This window comes from Homalodisca vitripennis, chromosome 5, assembly GCF_021130785.1.
Source record: "Homalodisca vitripennis isolate AUS2020 chromosome 5, UT_GWSS_2.1, whole genome shotgun sequence".
NCBI classification, from domain to species: Eukaryota; Metazoa; Arthropoda; class Insecta; order Hemiptera; family Cicadellidae; genus Homalodisca; species Homalodisca vitripennis.
This window is the reverse complement of record NC_060211.1, coordinates 21,659,383-21,677,502: the sequence shown is the minus strand read 5'-3', so window position 1 is coordinate 21,677,502 and position 18,120 is coordinate 21,659,383. Positions and strand designations below refer to the sequence as shown.

The 18,120-nt window shown below is 30.8% G+C and overlaps 1 protein-coding gene across 3 annotated transcripts in view; it reads right to left on the bottom strand.

Moving 5' to 3' along the window:
- LOC124361835 (glutamine-dependent NAD(+) synthetase) overlaps positions 1-12,579 on the bottom strand; it is a 42,204-nt gene extending 29,625 nt beyond the window's left edge. Inside the window, exons 1-6 of one of the 3 annotated variants that reach the window (XM_046815834.1) lie at positions 12,462-12,579; positions 9,279-9,431; positions 7,611-7,781; positions 6,639-6,723; positions 3,201-3,346; positions 644-761 (exon numbers count right to left, since the gene is read on the bottom strand). In XM_046815834.1, coding sequence (XP_046671790.1) covers positions 644-761; positions 3,201-3,346; positions 6,639-6,723; positions 7,611-7,781; positions 9,279-9,424 — 666 coding nt within the window. In that variant the 5' untranslated portion in view covers positions 9,425-9,431; positions 12,462-12,579. Of the gene's footprint in view, positions 1-643; positions 762-3,200; positions 3,347-6,638; positions 6,724-7,610; positions 7,782-9,278; positions 9,432-12,359 lie in introns of all 3 variants that reach the window. The other 2 variants (XM_046815833.1, XM_046815835.1) reach the window with 2 other exon arrangements.
- Positions 12,580-18,120: the final 5,541 nt, after the last annotated feature.

Sequence of the window (18,120 nt, the reverse complement as noted above, 5' to 3'; positions counted from 1 at the left end):
TTTAAAGATACTCAAAGACTGACATAAAGTGGATGATAAAAAGTAAATAAATAGCCAGTGTATGTAATGTAAATAGTTTATTTTAATTATCATTTTAATAATAACAATTGAATGTAACAAACAGTTTTATTTCATTGAACGTAACAAACAGTTTTATTTCATCTCTCAGACAAATAATTCAGAAGCTTGTCATAAAACCATAAATAAGTGAAAAAATGTGAATTTTGATTGTTTTGCTATTATGCTTTATAATTAATAATTAATCTATTGGAATAATAAATAAACTGGTTTTTCATGTAAAAAATTCTGCTGTTTTAAATAAAAATATTATTGAAAAATATAAATAAAAATATAATAAAATATTGACAGTGTTGCTTTTAATTTTTGTTTTCTCACTAAAAATTTGTAAATATATACTGAAAAAAATTAAATAAAAAATTATTTGGAGAAAGCAACGAACACTATTGCAGAGAAACCAATTAGACTAAACTATTTACTAATTTATCTGTATCCAAACTCATTTTATTAATATTTTAGTACACACATTAATTTTTCCAAAATCAATTTCCAACAGTCAGTCCTAGACAGGCTAGGTTAATTGCTTCCTCAATGGGTTTTCAGCTGATCAGAATACTGTAATTACCTTGAATGTGGCAGACTTGACAAGCTCTACAGTGGTGTAGGCTTTTCTCAACTCCATATATGAGCCTGAACCATTGGCTACAATTTCCACACCATCAAGGGACAATGGGATGTGAGAGCTGCAAACATCAATTCATACATTCATTTCTTAATAAGAAAAATTACTGGGATGTGTAAACAAATATTTGTATCCTACTTAGTTAAAACTACCAAAACTTTAGTTTCGTGACATTTGTTTATATTAATAATTAAACAAATAATAATAATAATAATTAATAATTATTTGTTTGTTTAATTAATTGATTTTGGGTTGAATTGAAAATCGATTTCTAAGTCTAAATGTTTTAAGATTTCTACAACAATTGCATTGATTTTAGGATACAAAAATCCATTTCAATCTATATAAACGATCCTGGACTATCTACAATGAATTTTAATTAACATGTCTCTTATTGGACTAATCCAATTTTAACTTTGATTTAAACTTCTAAATTAAGTATAACATTATCTCTTTTCAAACCCAAGGGATTTGCACATACAAAGCTGTAACCTGGATTTAAAAAAATGTGTATCAAATGTATATTAGTTTACTAAATAATGCATTTCCATAGTTCCTAGTAAGACCCATTTTTGGGATAAAACATACAGGGTGTTCACAAAAGGATGTGAAAAAACTTCTGTGGCTGATACTACTCATCATTTCAAACAAAAAATGTCATCAACAAAGGTCAAGAAATGTCTCTTTTAGCCGCTAGCCACCATTTTTTTTATTTTTATAAAATAGTTTGATCTCTAAAAACTTTACAGAAAAAATATAGGTACTATAATTCTCTTGAGTAAAATTATTAAACTTTTTTATATGTATTTCAAAATTTTATATTACAATTATTTTATAAAAATCATGAAAACAAAAAATATTTTGCTGTAAACTATTATAGCTTTTATTTTTCGTTATATTATTAGTAATGCAAAAAGTACAGTACTTGGTTCATAATTAAAATAGTATTCCACAATCCATAATTAATTTTTAAATATCCAACAAAATTTGTTCATGATAAATCTGTGTTAGTTGTAATCAAAACAATATGGAACATAAATAAATACTTATATTTCATCACGATATAGTGATTTTTTCCATCATATCTAACACTGGGTAAGACAGACAACAGTAAACACGTGTTGCTGTGGATCAGCTTCCATTACTGCAAACATCAGAAGCAAAGACAACTATTTTGTAGTGATATTACAAACACAGTAATATTCTAAATAGACTGGTAATGGCTAAATAATAATTTGGCTAGAAATGTTTTAAAACTAATAGTAATGAAATAAATGTTACTTTGGAAACCCTTAAACCTGAATGTGTCAAAAGACTAATGATTAGTTACTTAAAAATATCTCTCCAATTTCAAACGATTAGTCACTAGCAGTTTTTGCAGTTATAATTTTAATCTAACTTTTCCTATCCAATCAGTTTAAAGTAGGACAAATTGTATATCACATTAATTTAGATATTTCACAGTTAAATTTCATGTACTATTTATTGAATAATAATGCGTAATAAGTAAGGAACAAAATTATAAATTTGCAATACAAAATGGTTTGTTGTTTCTGTTTTCCCACTTCTATTGAGTTCGAAATAACAGGATATTGTCTTCTACTTTTTATATGGGAAATTTCGGTGTGAAAAAATGTTAGTAACATCATTGTGTTGTGAATTTTTTCCTCAACAAGGGCATCTGCTTAAAACATCTGTTTATTATTCTCTGGGCTGAAGAATGACATCCATTGCCAACATGGTTAGCGCCATTTCTACAATTTCACAATAGTATATTTCACAATTACCAACAGAAAAAATAGCATCCACAATTCAAAAAAACAAACATCAGTGTCATTACTCTCATAGCGTTGTAACAAAAATGTTGAGCAACAACACAACTTCACAGCCAGAAAAACTATATTCTTTGCCTTTTTTAAGGTTATACAGCTTGCTTGATACCTATATGGACTAGTTATAGTAATTACTGCATACTATATCATAATAAACCCATATTTATGTAAAATAGCCAATGATGTCACTGGAGCGGTGACATTCGAGTGGAGGTGACAACCAGTGATATCACTAGAGAGGCAATATACAAATGGATCGGATTAATGTTTTTGTTAAATAAAATATCATTGATTTAAAACTTTTTTTCAGTATCTTTTAACACACTAATACAATTTGAATGTGTGAATAGTTCCTCTAATTTCAGCAGGATTGAATTATCCAATTTTCACTATATTAAACACCTCAAAATTCACTTTGTACACTTCCTATTTAACTATACATCTCTATGTTTAACAATATATAATTGGTTATTAGTATTGGTCAAAGTACTATTGATTATTTTTGTCATTTAAATTTGAATGCAATATTATTCAGATTTTCAAATCTGCATTTTGTTTTACATTATTAAGCAAAATAAGTTTAAGTTCAGTAACAGAAAATTTGGTGAGCAAAGAAAGTGAAATTTAACAAAAAGACAATGTAATGAAGACGATAATAGCACATTTACCTGACAGGGTTCCAAAGTTCCTCACAGATTTCAAAGCCAATGCAGGTGTCTTTGGTAGAGATGACACCATCTCCGAAAGCAACTACAGACTGGCCTGTGTAAGTCTGGATCATTCTTGGCAAATAGTAATCCTCAGTCTCTTGCAACTAAACAAATAAATAAGAAACAATTTTTCAAGCAAATCAACCAATACTTTGAAACAGCAGCAAAAGTAATAGACATTCATTTCAAACAAGGAACATGATATTGTGCATGTATGTAACGTTATACAATTAAAGTTAGGAGTTTGTTACAAACAATTTTATTTGAAACTAAATTATCAAGTTTAAGAATAATTTTCAATACTCAACATTTCATAAACTGGCTTTCAAATATAATACAAATACATGTAGCAAATGAGAAGCAACATGATCAAGACCAGAGGTAAAGTTCATACAATTTACACTGAAAATTATGAAATATATTATATAGGGAAGACTTTAATGACTAAATGCTGAAGTCTCAGAATTTAATGAAACTGTGTTTTTATGTCCATTCCTACTAAATCAAAGGTGCCTAAAAAGTATGTTGAATTTCAGTCTATTATAAGAGTAATTATGAGATATATGCAGGTTTATTATTGTCGAGTAAATATCTTATCTGATAAGGAGACTGATATGCATGTCTGATGGTGCAATAAAATGTTGACAGATCTACTTCCAAGATCTTTAACCGACTGATATATCTTCATCATTTTGGCTACTAAACTGTGTGGTGTCTAATATTTGGGACCTACAATAAACTCAGATTGTGTTACCCTTGCTAGGGAACATGTTAAAAGTAACAAGATACTTGACAATATTCATGTTAATGAGTGGAACATTTGATCAGTTTTTGGGGGGCTCATAAACTGATCATGACTGAGTGAAGCATAATAATGAGTGTATCTTATAAAATTGTTGGATGTGGTTAAATTGTAATATTAACTAATGGCATGGATACACATGGCCATGTACAGATACAATTTTTGGCTTTCTTTGTGTTTTAAAAGGGAAAACTAAATTACTTTGCATTTAGTTGCCAATCTCTTTCATACAATGGCACAAGAACATCACATAGAGATTATACTAAGCCAGCCAAAATGTATTAAGGGTCAACTATCCCAAAAGACTCCTGAACTAAGTCCAAAAAAAATACAAGATTTAGGATTGAATAATGATACGATCTCCTATTTTACCATTGCCATTGACAGAAAATATTAAATTTCCTCTCCAAGAGTTTTTTAAGAGATACATGAAGACACCTGATTTTTTGTAATTTATAGGGACTTTTGACACATTTTATGCCTGACTTCATTTATCTGTAGTGTTACATGTTTAAAGGATTTTTGCAACCATATATTGAACGCAAATAATAACTACATAAAAATGAACAACATGTAATATATTATATTTCTTTATAACCAAAAGCTATAGAATAATAAAATAATAATGAAAACGACTAAGTTAAAGAGATATTAAGTGTTTTGAGGAAACATTGTTCCACAGCAATTTGTTAAACAAACTAAAATAAAAATCGAAAATATACAAAATAAAGAAAACTGTATTACAAAAAAATATATCTGCGATTACGAAAAAGCACAGGAACAAAAATCTGTTATTTGTGCCAGTATCAGGACTTAATTTACACCCTGTATATATTTATCATTCATTTTAAAGAAAATATACCCCTAAATGAAAGCATAAAGAAAATGGAAGAATTTGTCATTTACTTATACTTTATCTACTACTTAAAATTATGCCACTTGAGCACACCATGTTTTGGCAAGAAATGGAACTCGTGCTCACATTTGTGCTTTTTGATTTAGACTTTGTGCTGCTCCGTGTGGCCATTTTCTGCAGTATATGACTCATGTGTATTGATGTGAAAAAGTATTTCTTCTATTTTTAGTAGACAAAAAACACACATTACAACATACTTTTAATACATTTTTCTGCAATATTGTATGATTGGTTCATATACTAGAGCTTTCATACTAGGCTAGGCGTCACATAATATTTAGATATTCATTCTTCAAATTTCAAAAACTTTTGCAACCCTACAGTTAAAGTAATACTTTCTAGTATATATTTGTAGTTAAAATTCTTTTTTACACAAAGCTAAATTTATTCTAACAACCATGAATATCTTTGATTTTTTTAAATAAAAATTTCAACTCCCTCTCCACCTTGTGCGTGATAAATTAATTAGTTACAAATTCATGGTTCTTAATAAAACCATTTTAGAATATTTAAGTACACAAATAACTAGTAAAAGACTAATAGCAGTTTTAATAAATAATTAATTAGGAAAACTATTTATTTAACTAAAATTTCTTTTTAATAAAAACAATGCTATATGATGTTAAATTGACAAATACATCTTTTTATATTACGTCATAAAAAGTAAATCATAAGAATCTATTAGAAACAAATGTAAACCATCATAAGAAATAAGCTGATAATAAATTGGCTAGTTGATAACTAATATTGAGCACAACATCAGCTGTGATAAACTAAAAAAAAAATACTCTCATATGATTGATTGATATTGGAACTTCCGAAGCCCGTGGGACAGAGCCCTATAATCAGGTGTATTTCAAATCCAAAAAATCAAATCTAGATATGTACAGCTATTTTAGGTTTCTAAATCTAGTATTTTATCGATGCCAAATATAAAATATTAGATTTAGAAACCAAAATAGCTGTACATAAATAGAGAAACTCTTTTAATAATATAGGATACTATTAAAACTATTATAAGTATAAAAAACAGAAAACATATCTTTAAGGATGTTTGAGACTGCAAACAATTTAATTACAATAATTAGTTATTATTATAGTAAAGAAAAGACGTAATTACAATAGGCTTATTACTAGGTTTTGGTACCTCGAATATATAAATATAACTAGCCTATTCAAATGATCACATCCATATTACATGCTTCTAAAAACAATGTTTCGCAATATCAAAATACCCACTTTTTGCTACATATTGAAATTTCATGATGTCCTATTTTATAGATGAATCTTCTAGTATTAATTTTCGCACTTCTGGTAAACACAGGAACAATACTTGTAGACATAATCCTGTAGTTTCATCTGGTATGGTTTCAATCTTTCTGTTTAACTGGTTTAATAGGCTAAGATTAATAACCTATTAAGAACATCTAGTTATTATACATTGATTGCCTCAATGAAAAATATCTAAATATTTAATTGTTGACGTAATGACCAAGTGAGTAACAAAAAATATCAAAATTTTGATTGTTCAAAAATATTTACTAAGTCGGGACATAATTCCTGCTTGGACAAAAATATGAATTGTTTCCAACAAAAAAAGAACTTTAACTTGTAATATGATAATAATAAAATTATCACTTTAATGACTAGTGAATGTAATGATGAACAACTAACTTACTTTTCTCCAAGCACTGAACCAACGAGTTTCTCTGTAGCTCGCTGTGTCACACATTAGTAACTTTGGTCGAATGAGCAGCAACTTTCTGAAAAAAGTTCACTAAAATTACAGATGGGCTACAATAACTTATTCAACACAATTTAATTGACAAAATATTGACATGGTGCAAATAGGTGACAAACCCTTTTAGTTCCAGATTTGGTAGACTAGCACAAGTTTTGTGCCATAGGCTATAAAAATTATTATTTCAGAAATAGAAGTTCAAAATATAGAGGTCTTCACCTTTGAACAAAAGTATGGTCCATAAGACCTAACTACTCTAAAACGAGGCATATATATATATATCCGAAAAATAGTATTAATGGGCAAAATGTACAATAGGTGTGATAAAGTAAGCACTATTCTCAAGACATGTGGTTAATACCTCCAAACTCTGCTCTATGTGCAATAAAAAAAATTTGCTAAGTATAAAAATTATATACAATGTTATTTTTTGTATAAATTTTTAGTTATACATATCAGTTTCCTGAAATTCTTACAAATGGGTCTAGCATTTAATAATACTAAGCAAAATAAATACACAAAGATACCAAAAAGTACCAAGAAAACCATCATATTGATGATGGGATCGCATTGATCCCAAAAATTAAAAAAATTAATTGTAAGATAGAAAAAGCTCCATGGTATACTGTGTCTAATAAAAAAAATGTAAAACTCCATTCAGTTATAGGAGATTTGCACATCAAATAGTTTCCAAGGGTAAACATAAAAACTTAAAAGAATAAGTACAGCTCTGGTGGCAAATTGCGGTTCTTGGAGAACTAGTTTTTTCTGTGGAATCTTCAAATGTTACATCAAATCTGATTGGTTCAAAAAGCCTCATTACATATTCACTAACAAAGGACTTACTAATGTACGTAGGGAAATTGAAAAGTTAATTATCTTAAATACATCATTATATAATTTTTTTACCTGTTCAGAAATATAACTCGGCAGTTGTACGTAGCATTCTTGTGCATCACTGGCATCCCCACATCCACAATAATGTCTTTGCAGATGGGACTGATGAGGAGTTCCAACAGCAACTCCCAAGAATGTAACAGAGTGTCACTTTCTAAAAAGTGGTCCTCACAGTTGTACCCACTGAAATAAGAAAAAAAAACAGTGGTGAGGGGTTTCAACAGAACCAATAATAGCAACATAGTTTGAAGAAGTAGTCCACACAATTTTACCCACTCATATAAACAAAAACAATATGAGGAGTTCAAACAGAAATTCCAAAGATTCAACTGTCACTTTCCAAGAAGTGAGCCTCACAATTGTATCCACTCAAATAAAACAAAAATAGTGATAATTTTAAACAGCAGCTCTAAAGATTCAACAGAGTGTCACTTTCCAAAAAGTATGACACAGTGATCATCAAATTATTAAAAGTGGTTGCTAACATAACTAAAAGCATTTATACATACAACCAATAAAATAATTTGTAAATTCTATTGAAAAATCTTTTTTGATTTCATATGCTACAAATGAATCATAAAGGAAGTATTTGGTTAGCAAATGATAAACAATTGGGTGAGAAAATAAAAATATATGCAATTAAAATTAAGTGAAATGAAAAATAACTTTATTTTAAGGCGGAGATAGAATTGTTTTAGCCTTCATATAAGCAATACATGAGTAATATACCAATTTAAAACAACAAATTACTAAATAAAAGTAATTAAATAATTTTTCATAATGACCACCAAAGCAGGACTTTCACTACTAGCATGGGCATGTGTTAAACATATTTTTAATTTTAAAGGTGAAACTGATTGTAAAAATTATTTACATAGCATATAATTGTTTTTATAAGAAATGGCTAATTTCCCAAACCAACTTATAAACTTCTACTGTTCTATTTTAAGAGGTCAGCTGCAAAAATGTGTGCTTGTTTTTAGGTAGATTGTATACAAAATCGACCTATTGCAATGGTTTTCATTGTACCGCTTAAATAAAATATGTACATAACTTCACCGAACATGACACATAGATCTTAAAATCCACCTCCATTCCAAAGTTTAATAAATAGACATATACATATCTGCTACATCACATGGATTGTGGAAACAGAACTCTATAACCAAACTATTGAAAAAAAAACATTCATCTTATAATCATTATTTCAGTAGCTAAGTTAATTGGCCAGCTTAGTACCACATTTTGTTCCAATATGAAGATAATTCACAACTCCGTTATTTATGGATCTAGAGAAAATACAGTCTTCTAGAATTCTCATAACATTTCCTAAACCTTTTATAATAAGCAACTGTTTTGTACTTGAAAGATTATCAAAATACCTATTACATTTATACTCCAAACAAACGTTTTGCTAACCTATAACTGCCATAAGAATTGCTGAATTAAGTTTAAACTTGGTATAAAATCTTATAAAAAGTGCACTGAAATGCTTATAACATTTTCTAAATGTTTTGTAACAAACCAACCTTTTGTGATATTTATTACAGTATCTAGATCCTATAACAAATACATTATTAATATTTCAAATGTCACAAAACCTAGCTATTTCTCCGTCTGAATCGGGAAAAGGCTATTTTACACTTAACTAATCCAAGACTAGATTTTCAAATCACTCACCATATTTCCAGTTCTGGACCACTTCTGTATGTAGCACCAGCATCCTTAGCTGCCTGTATACTCTGCAGGATTCGTGCCAAGTTGCCTTCAAAGTCCAAAGCCCACTGGTTCAAAGTGCTAACTGCCAATGTCACCTTACGCCCCATATTTGATCTGCACAAATTAAACGATTTAGCAAAAGCATTTATTTGAGGAGCATACATTTTCTGAACTTATTTATTTTAAAACATTGGTTTACACACAGTCATTTACGTATACATACTGAATACTGCGACTGTGTACATCAAATTTAACCTTTCTAGATATTCCTGGTCAATTTATCTTCTCTCTCATAAAACCAGTTCAAAATTACATTAGTACAGTCAGATGCATGTACAGTACCACCCAAAACAGTTTTAGTGGCCATGGCATAAATTTGTTTCATGCCTAACCACAAAGTATCAGATCTTTGGCTTTAAAGAAGTATAATCAGTACTTAAGACTATTTTAATACATACATGTCTCTACTACACCAGGAATTTTATGGTGCTGTTTTTAATTAATTGTAATTTTATTTACTGTCTTGTTGATTTTAACTTAGACTACTAGCTAATTTTACTAATTGTAGACGTTGTAATGCAACTTGTTGTCCTTTACAAAATAGAGAACATTCTTTATGATAGCTCAATGTATGGTACAACGTTAAATTATGACCAAATGTCTTATAATATAGAAATCTTAAAAATCTTTTTCTGTACATTCTCTATTGTGTTAGATAATATGACTAATGTGCCAATTGTTAACACCGAATTCACTCTAGAGCGCAACAGTAAAGTAGATTGATAACAGAAATGTATGTTTTTTTTATTACTAGATCTACAAATGAAATCAATTATTGAAAAAGGTGCAATAATGTTATTAATTTTTGTGCAATAAAGGCTAAGGTTGTTGAGAGCCTACAAATCCTTTCTAAAAATGAAAATATAGCCTACTATTTGGCTGCAGTATAATAAGTGGCCGCCACTAAAATCAAAGTGCATGATTATCGATTAGAAATATTAAAATTATTGAATACAAAATTTGATTGATAGATATTCATAATTAATAATTGCCAGCTGTTTTTATTTAATTTATTACTGAATAGGCTAATGATATCAGTAATAACAATAGCAATGAACGTGCAATTACTGTCTCATTAAACATTGAACAATGTTTTAAATGGTTATAAGATAAATGACCTTGCTCCTTTAAATGAGAAGTGTCCAGTTTGTAGTGAAGAGATGAAAACTAGAATTAAAGGAAGAAATCGAATAGTGTTGCGCTGCAAGAAGTCAAAACAATCACAACGTTGTAAAAACGCAGTTGAGAAACCTTTATTATTTTAAATTTAGTATTATAATATATATAGAAAATCATGTACTACTTTAGTTGGAATCAAACAAACTATGACATTTAATTAATGAATATAGTTTTGAAGACATCAGTGCCTGCAGGAATACCATTTCAGATTGGCTAAATTAACAGTTTAGTACTACACAGCTCAAACATAGTTTAAATAAAGTTTTATTATTTTATATAATCTGAAATAAATACATTCATTTCACATATAAAAGTATAGCTTCAATATAACACAGTTTTAAAAGCCTAAAATATAAAGCAGTTTGACGTTATTGCTCCAAATTAATTCAAAGTAAAATCACGTGTTTGGTATTTGACTAATGGGGGCAAGTACAATGATGATACATATATGTGTTCTTTGTGTCACAAGGAGTCAACACATTTATCCTTGGAAATAGTAAAAAGTAAGTAAATATTAGCTACATTGTTTTGTCTAACATCTTAGAAATATAGATAGAATAGATGGTTTTTAATTATCGTTAATATACTAATTTATACGGTTGAAACACAACAGAACTATATTAATAGTTGAGATATCATTACGTAATTTGGTTTGACATTTTGTTTTCAGTATTTTTTTATAGTCATGAATATCAAGGATTCAATACGGGTAGGGTACGAAAAGCGGACCCGGTTTTTTATATCGAAGAATATAATCAACGATACCTAATATTCGCATCTCGAATCCTAGACTATCAATTGATATAAAATATCTATAGTCCTAAATAACAATTATGTGTTTTAATTTAAAATATAAATATGTAGACATATAGGAAAACTCATAAATAATGAAGAAATTACATATATAATAAATCAACCAAAACGAGAATGATCAAACAGGAAAACTGTTTATGTCATAATTATTGATTATACACACGTAATAATATATAATTACGTGTGTGTATAATGATAATTATTATTGTTATATATACACGTAATCGTATATATAATAATAATACGATTACGTGTATTATTTGACAGTGTTTAGAGCTGTTGATTTAGATTAAGTTAATTGTTTAAAATAATCAACCAGTACCGATCGGTTGTATCGATGTTTATGGTTATTTAATATCGTTTGCCAATTTCGATATAAAAAACCGAGTCCGCTTATCGTACCCTACCCTTCAATACTCATGGATATCGATGTTTTGATAATTATTGTTCGATTATTGTGGTAGTCACTTATTATACTCCAGCCGTAAAATCAGTTCTTATAGTGTATAGTTTAATATTTCTCTTGATTCAGTGTTCTATGCCGGATCACAGATTGCAGGAGTCTAAAGCCACCTCTAAACATGTTGGAAAATCAGTACCCAAGTAAAACACGTTTTGGCTTATTTGCAGAAGATAGTTTTAGTAATAAATGAAAATTTGTAAAATGAGCTTCATCCCTCATTTTGAACAATAGACAAACATTTTAAATGGATCGGAGAGATTTCAGGTTTAGCCTGAAAGGCTAAGTAAGTTCCAGTTCCACAAAATCATCACAAGCTAAAGCCAGTAAATTTAAATGCAATATAAAATGTGTGTCATACAATGTTTGTTATAGAAGAAAACTTTATTGATCATTGACGTAAGAAACAATTGTAGAGTAGGCCTACCTAATAAAAACAAAATTATAACTCTACAAGAGGAAACCATAGGACCTAGGCCTACAAGCAAAGTTTTAAAAGTTATTCTCCTATAACTGGATATGTATCATACCTAACAATAACAAAGCAGGCAACGCAAATGTATGTTGCTCAATGTATAATTAATTCCTTATCTGAAACACAAATACTTTCACAGAACTAAGTAAACACAAACCATTTGAATGAAACGTCACGTTGTATCAATAGTCTTAGCTGTATCAATAAAAACACCTGTTACGAACTGGTACCGCTGGTATATAAACAGTCAACGACCTGAAAATGTCAAATTGGTAGGGTAATCAGCTGATGCTACTCAGCCAGTGCATAGCCAAAAGATTGGGTCTTCGGTGTCTGAGTTCTAAATATTACAATACCGAAGAACGTTAAACAGAAAATCAATTTGTCCTCATGCATTATTCAGTGAACAATGAACAGGATCATTATATTCTATTATTTTTGTACTGGTGTAATATATACATACACTCAAACTTAGTGAAGATAAGATTTGTATTTGTAATCTTCACGTAGCACGCCACAGAAAATCTAATAAATATGTTGACCGAGTAATTAAACAGAATTATAAAAATAAATATCGAATGACAGATGTAAGTAAAGATGTAAAAAGGCTACAATACACTGTCTTATTCGACCATATCACGCAGTTCAACTATAGTAGAACACCTGATGAACTATTCTTCAACAGAAATTCGTATGCCAGAGATAAAATATGAGAGTTAACAACTCATTAAATTTATTTTTTATCAGTGGTATTTTCCATAAGATCATAAAAATAGCACAAATAATTTCCTTATCCGTAAAGGGTGTTTCAAAGGATCCCTCCAACTACAGATCATCATCACTACTGCCCACCTTTTCCAACATTTATGAAAGAGCCCCTTCCAAACAATTAGTACATTATATTGCTTGAGAATAACTTTTTACATGGTAAGGAACAACATATTTCAGATCTAACCGATCTTTTATTACGGTTGGCATTGATTTTATTTATTCATTTATCAACTATGTGGGTAAAGGGAAACAACAGTAGGAATGTTTTGGACCTAATCAGAGAATTTGATAGTTTATCTTGTAAAATTCTTTTAAACAAAATTAAAAGACTGGGGATTTATGGTAATTCTTGAATTGACTAAATTCTTACTTAACTAATAGCAAATAATTTGTTGAGATCAAAACTACTGAAAAATACTTTGTTTACCTCTCCCCCTCGCCCCCCGACCATGCTCAGTGGAGTGGCAGCAGCCAACGTGAGCGTACTTAGTTTTTACGGATTTTTATAATGGCCTGGCCTACTATTGTAGTCTACGCGAGTACTAATGTGACTATTTTGTTTTCGGTTCCACTTTTAACCTTTTATTTATTTTTTTTTTAAGTTACGACATTTTATTGTGAAAATTATTTTGTGGTGTTCAGTATTAATAACGAAACATGTCAGAGAGAGATAGAGAACAATTACGTCTATGGCTTAGAGAAACCGAAAGTGACGATGAAAGCGTTCTAGGTGTAGAAGATGAAGATGAAGAAGAAGAAGACGTTATTGAAAGACATGACTCAGAAAGTAAAAATAGTGACACTAGTGATACAGAACTAAATCAAGAAGAAGCAGATACAGAACCAGAAGGGATAAGTAAAGCAAATCAGGTAGATAATAAACATTTTTACATTGGAAAAGACCGAACCACTAGATGGTGCCTTGATCCTTTGCAGCCAAGAAATACAAGAACACAGCAGCACAATATAATCCCTAGACTGCATATGCCTGGTCCGGTAGGCGAGGCAAAAAATGCTAACACACATCTTAAATCCCTAGAATGCTTTTTAGATACTGAAATGATTAAAATAATTGTAAACAGTGCCAATATCTATATCGATCATATAAAACAAAACTTTTTACGAGAAAGGGATGCAAAACGCACTGATGAGATAGAAATAAGAGCTCTTATTGGAATTTTGTACTTGTGCGGTGTATTGCGAGCTAGTAGAAGGAAGATTAAAAGTATGTGGGACTTAAAATATGGAACTGGGATTGATGCTTGTTATGTCACCATGAGTGAAAACCGTTTTAGGTTCCTGTTACGATGTTTAAGATTTGATGACATCAGAGACAGGCAAAATCGAATGTCTGTTGACAAAATGGCCCCAATTAGAGCATTAATTTACAAACCCTCAAATTATTTAACTTTAGATGAACAGCTTGTAGCATTTAGGGGTAGATGTCCTTTTCGTCAATAAATGCCCAAAAAACCTGCAAAATACGGCATTAAGGTATTTGCACTGACTTCAGCAAACAATTATACATCCAATCTTGAAGTATATTTGACTGTTCAACCTGAAGGACCGTACAGGCTGAGTAATGCTTCCATTGATGTTGTAAGGCGACTTGTAGAGCCTGTAGTGGGGTCAAACCGAAACATAACTGCTGATAACTGGTTTTCCTCGGTCCAAGTTGCAAACTAGCTCTTTACAGAAAAGTCTTTGACATACTTGGGTATACTCAGAAAGAACAAACGTGAAGTTCCACTATGTTTCTTGCCTAACCGAGACAGAGAAATACACTTATCTCTTTTTGGATTTCAAGTAAACATTGTGACTCCAGCCCCACAAGTGATCCAGCCGGCACAAACTTCACGAGATCAAACAGACCAAACAAGGTTGTTTTGAAAAAAAAGTAAGCTTTGAGCCTTTACCAGCCGCCCCTGAACATGAAGAGCGGAGACACATAGGATTATGCCTGCTCAAGATTACATTTCTAAATATATTCCTCAAGATATTTTTGATCTTATTACGGAAAAAACAAATCGGACTTTCATTGAAAATAACGGTCGTCTCCTTGTAATAAATTCAGAGCAAACCAAAAAGGTTGTTGGCGCCCCATAAAAATGTCAATAATGGGTTTTCCTCGAACGAGGATGTACTACGATGTCAGGACCAAGGTACCTGCAATAGCATATATTTTACCAAGATACCAATACTTTACCATTAGAAATAATATAAAGTTGGTATATGACAATGAGGTACCAGAAGCTGAAAAAAACGCTACTAAATTTTGGAAGGTAAATCCTCTTATTAATTCTGTCCGAATCGTTTGCCTCCTAAATGAAAGAACTCAAACTATAGCAGTTGATGAACAAATGGTCCCTTTTTGGGGCCATTGCCCTGCTAGGCAGGTTATGAAATCCAAGCCAAATCCATGCGGAATTAAAATCTTTGTCGCAGCAACCCCAAATGGCTTACCACTTGATTTCTTCTTTTACAATGGCAAAGGTGATCCCATTGTTGAAGTGCCAAAATTTAGCCGACTTAACATTGTTGGCAAGGCAGTTATAAGTTTGTTAAGGACCTTTCCACAAGGTGTTTCAGTTTACATGGACAGATACTTTACCTAGGAAGATCTCCTAGACTTGCTCCACTCGGAATGTGGAGCGTCAGGAACAGGAACACTCCAAAAGCAAAGAATCCCTCTCAAAGTTGAAAGAAGACAAGGAAATGAGAAAAGAAGGAAGAGGAACAATAGATCAAAGTGTAAGGTCAGATTAGTGTTATAGTATGGTTTGATAACAAAGCTGTTCTGTTAATTTCAAGTAAAGACGGTGTAGAACCTCTCGACAAATGCAGGAGGTGGTGTAGGGTAACAAGGACATTTCTTGATGTTGGCAGGCCTTTTGCTGTAAAATGCTACAACATATACATGGGAGGAGTAGACTTTCTAGACAGACTGATCAGTTACTATAGAATTTCAGTAAGACCAAGAAAATGGACAGTTCGTGTGATAATGCACTTTTTTGATTTTGCAATTGCAGGAGGTTGGATCGAGTACAGAAGAGATCAACGAGCCTTGGGAACACGAAAAAAGGATATTCTCGACTCGATGAAGTTTAAAGACGTGTATGCCGAATTCTTGATCCACGGTCATCGTAATGAAGACAGTGATGTTGATTACACCTGTGTAATGCCCAAACCGAGAAAACAGCCAAGAATTGCCAATCCACCTGATGTTTGCGAACGAAAAATACCCTCCATCTGCCAGAAATTCCATCACCTTGTTCAAAACACCGTTGTAGGTGAGCAAAAATTACTTCTCAAAAAACGGAAATTTTGTCTTGACCAGCACTTAAAAAATTAAAATCTGAAGGAAAGAGACAAGTATAGGTAAACAGTTACAAACTGGAAAATGGAAAGAAGGACCCATCACGCGTAAAACACCACCATCATCATATTGAATTCAGATTAACAATCAATAATTTATACAATAACTTGATCATATGAAAACCAGATAGAGTGAAACTATCCAACTCTAGATAACAAAACATTGATAACTATGAATATGAAAGTAATCAGTTTTGTACTCCCATAAGGTACTTACTTAAGAACCCTCTAACGTACATGAGATACCTCTTCGAAGACAACAGAGAGTCATTTAAAGACTGTGGAATTATAATGCGTTTTTACTAAATAAGAATACCGTCTTCAAGATACATGTCACTTAGTGTTTTCATAGAATATGTGTAACAAAACTCTAAGCAAAACTTCCTTTCTCGTTACCCTCTTGAGCGGTGTGAAATCAAATGCTTTAGATTTTCATGTCTTTACATCTTTTGTGTACTTGCATAGCTTTCTTTGTGACGAAATTTTCATTATTTATGGACTGTTCTAATTATTGAACACTAAGTGTTTTATGAATTTGACTGTTTTATTTGTCAGTGTCAATAAGCACGAATCTTCGAGCCTTCTAGTAATAATATCTCCCCTGATTACAGGCACCAGCAGTAGCTAAACACTGGTGCTTTTGGTAATAATCTATTAGGGTGATATTTGAAGAAATTGAAGCTTTTATTTGATTAGAAGCATGATCATAATCCTTATTCAACTTACACGCTCACATGAAGACCTTTTATGTAGTAACTCATGAAGTGGAAAACAAATTGATTTTAGGTTAGCTATGAATCTTTTGAAGTTGATAGTAAAAAATAAAATGAGAGAAGCTCTATTGCATTTCTAGCAGCAGTTTGATTTTTTTATTACATCACTCAAGTTTTCAACGGAGCAAAATTCAATAAGCACGAGTCCTATAGCTAAGGAAGCTTACATTTTCCTTGAACAACGTTAGTTGTCTTAATTTATTGTCTTAACGTTAGTCAAATATTTCTTAGAATATTAAAAATCGAACGCAACTATGTTCTGTTCAGTTTTGTCCAACAATACAAATCTCGTCAAAATACCATGCTACCTCTTTTTTATACCAACCAAAATTTAGCCCATGACTTTATTTAAAATCTTCAGATCTGTTTTGACAATAAGATGTGAGTCTAGTTTAAAGTAATACATTTGAATAGTTGTAACCACCACATAAATAGGTACTTTAATCCTTACAAAAAAGAGTTGTAAATGTCTTTCATGTAAAAGAAATTTCACATCAAAAATATTTGTTGTTGCCTTGTGTGAAAGAGAAAATTGAAGAGTTGACTTTTCTTAAAGCGGTTTCTTGAAATGTAGGTTACAATAAATGTCATCGACAAAATAGAAATATTTATTTATAGTTAGAAGGGATTTATAAATAATTATGAGTACATTTATGAAATTATGAAGTAAATCTGAGTAAGTGTAAATTTGAATACATTATATTTTCAAAGGTAAAAGTAAAACATATAACTTCTAAAAATATAAAAAGTTAAATTGACGTTATTCGAACATGGTTTCTTATTATAACGAGTCTTGGGGGAGATTCTGCTCTCCTCATCCCCCATACTTACACCACCGGTTAACAGGTTGTAAAATACCTTTGACTACCAAATTGTCTAACTTGTCATTGCCTGCAT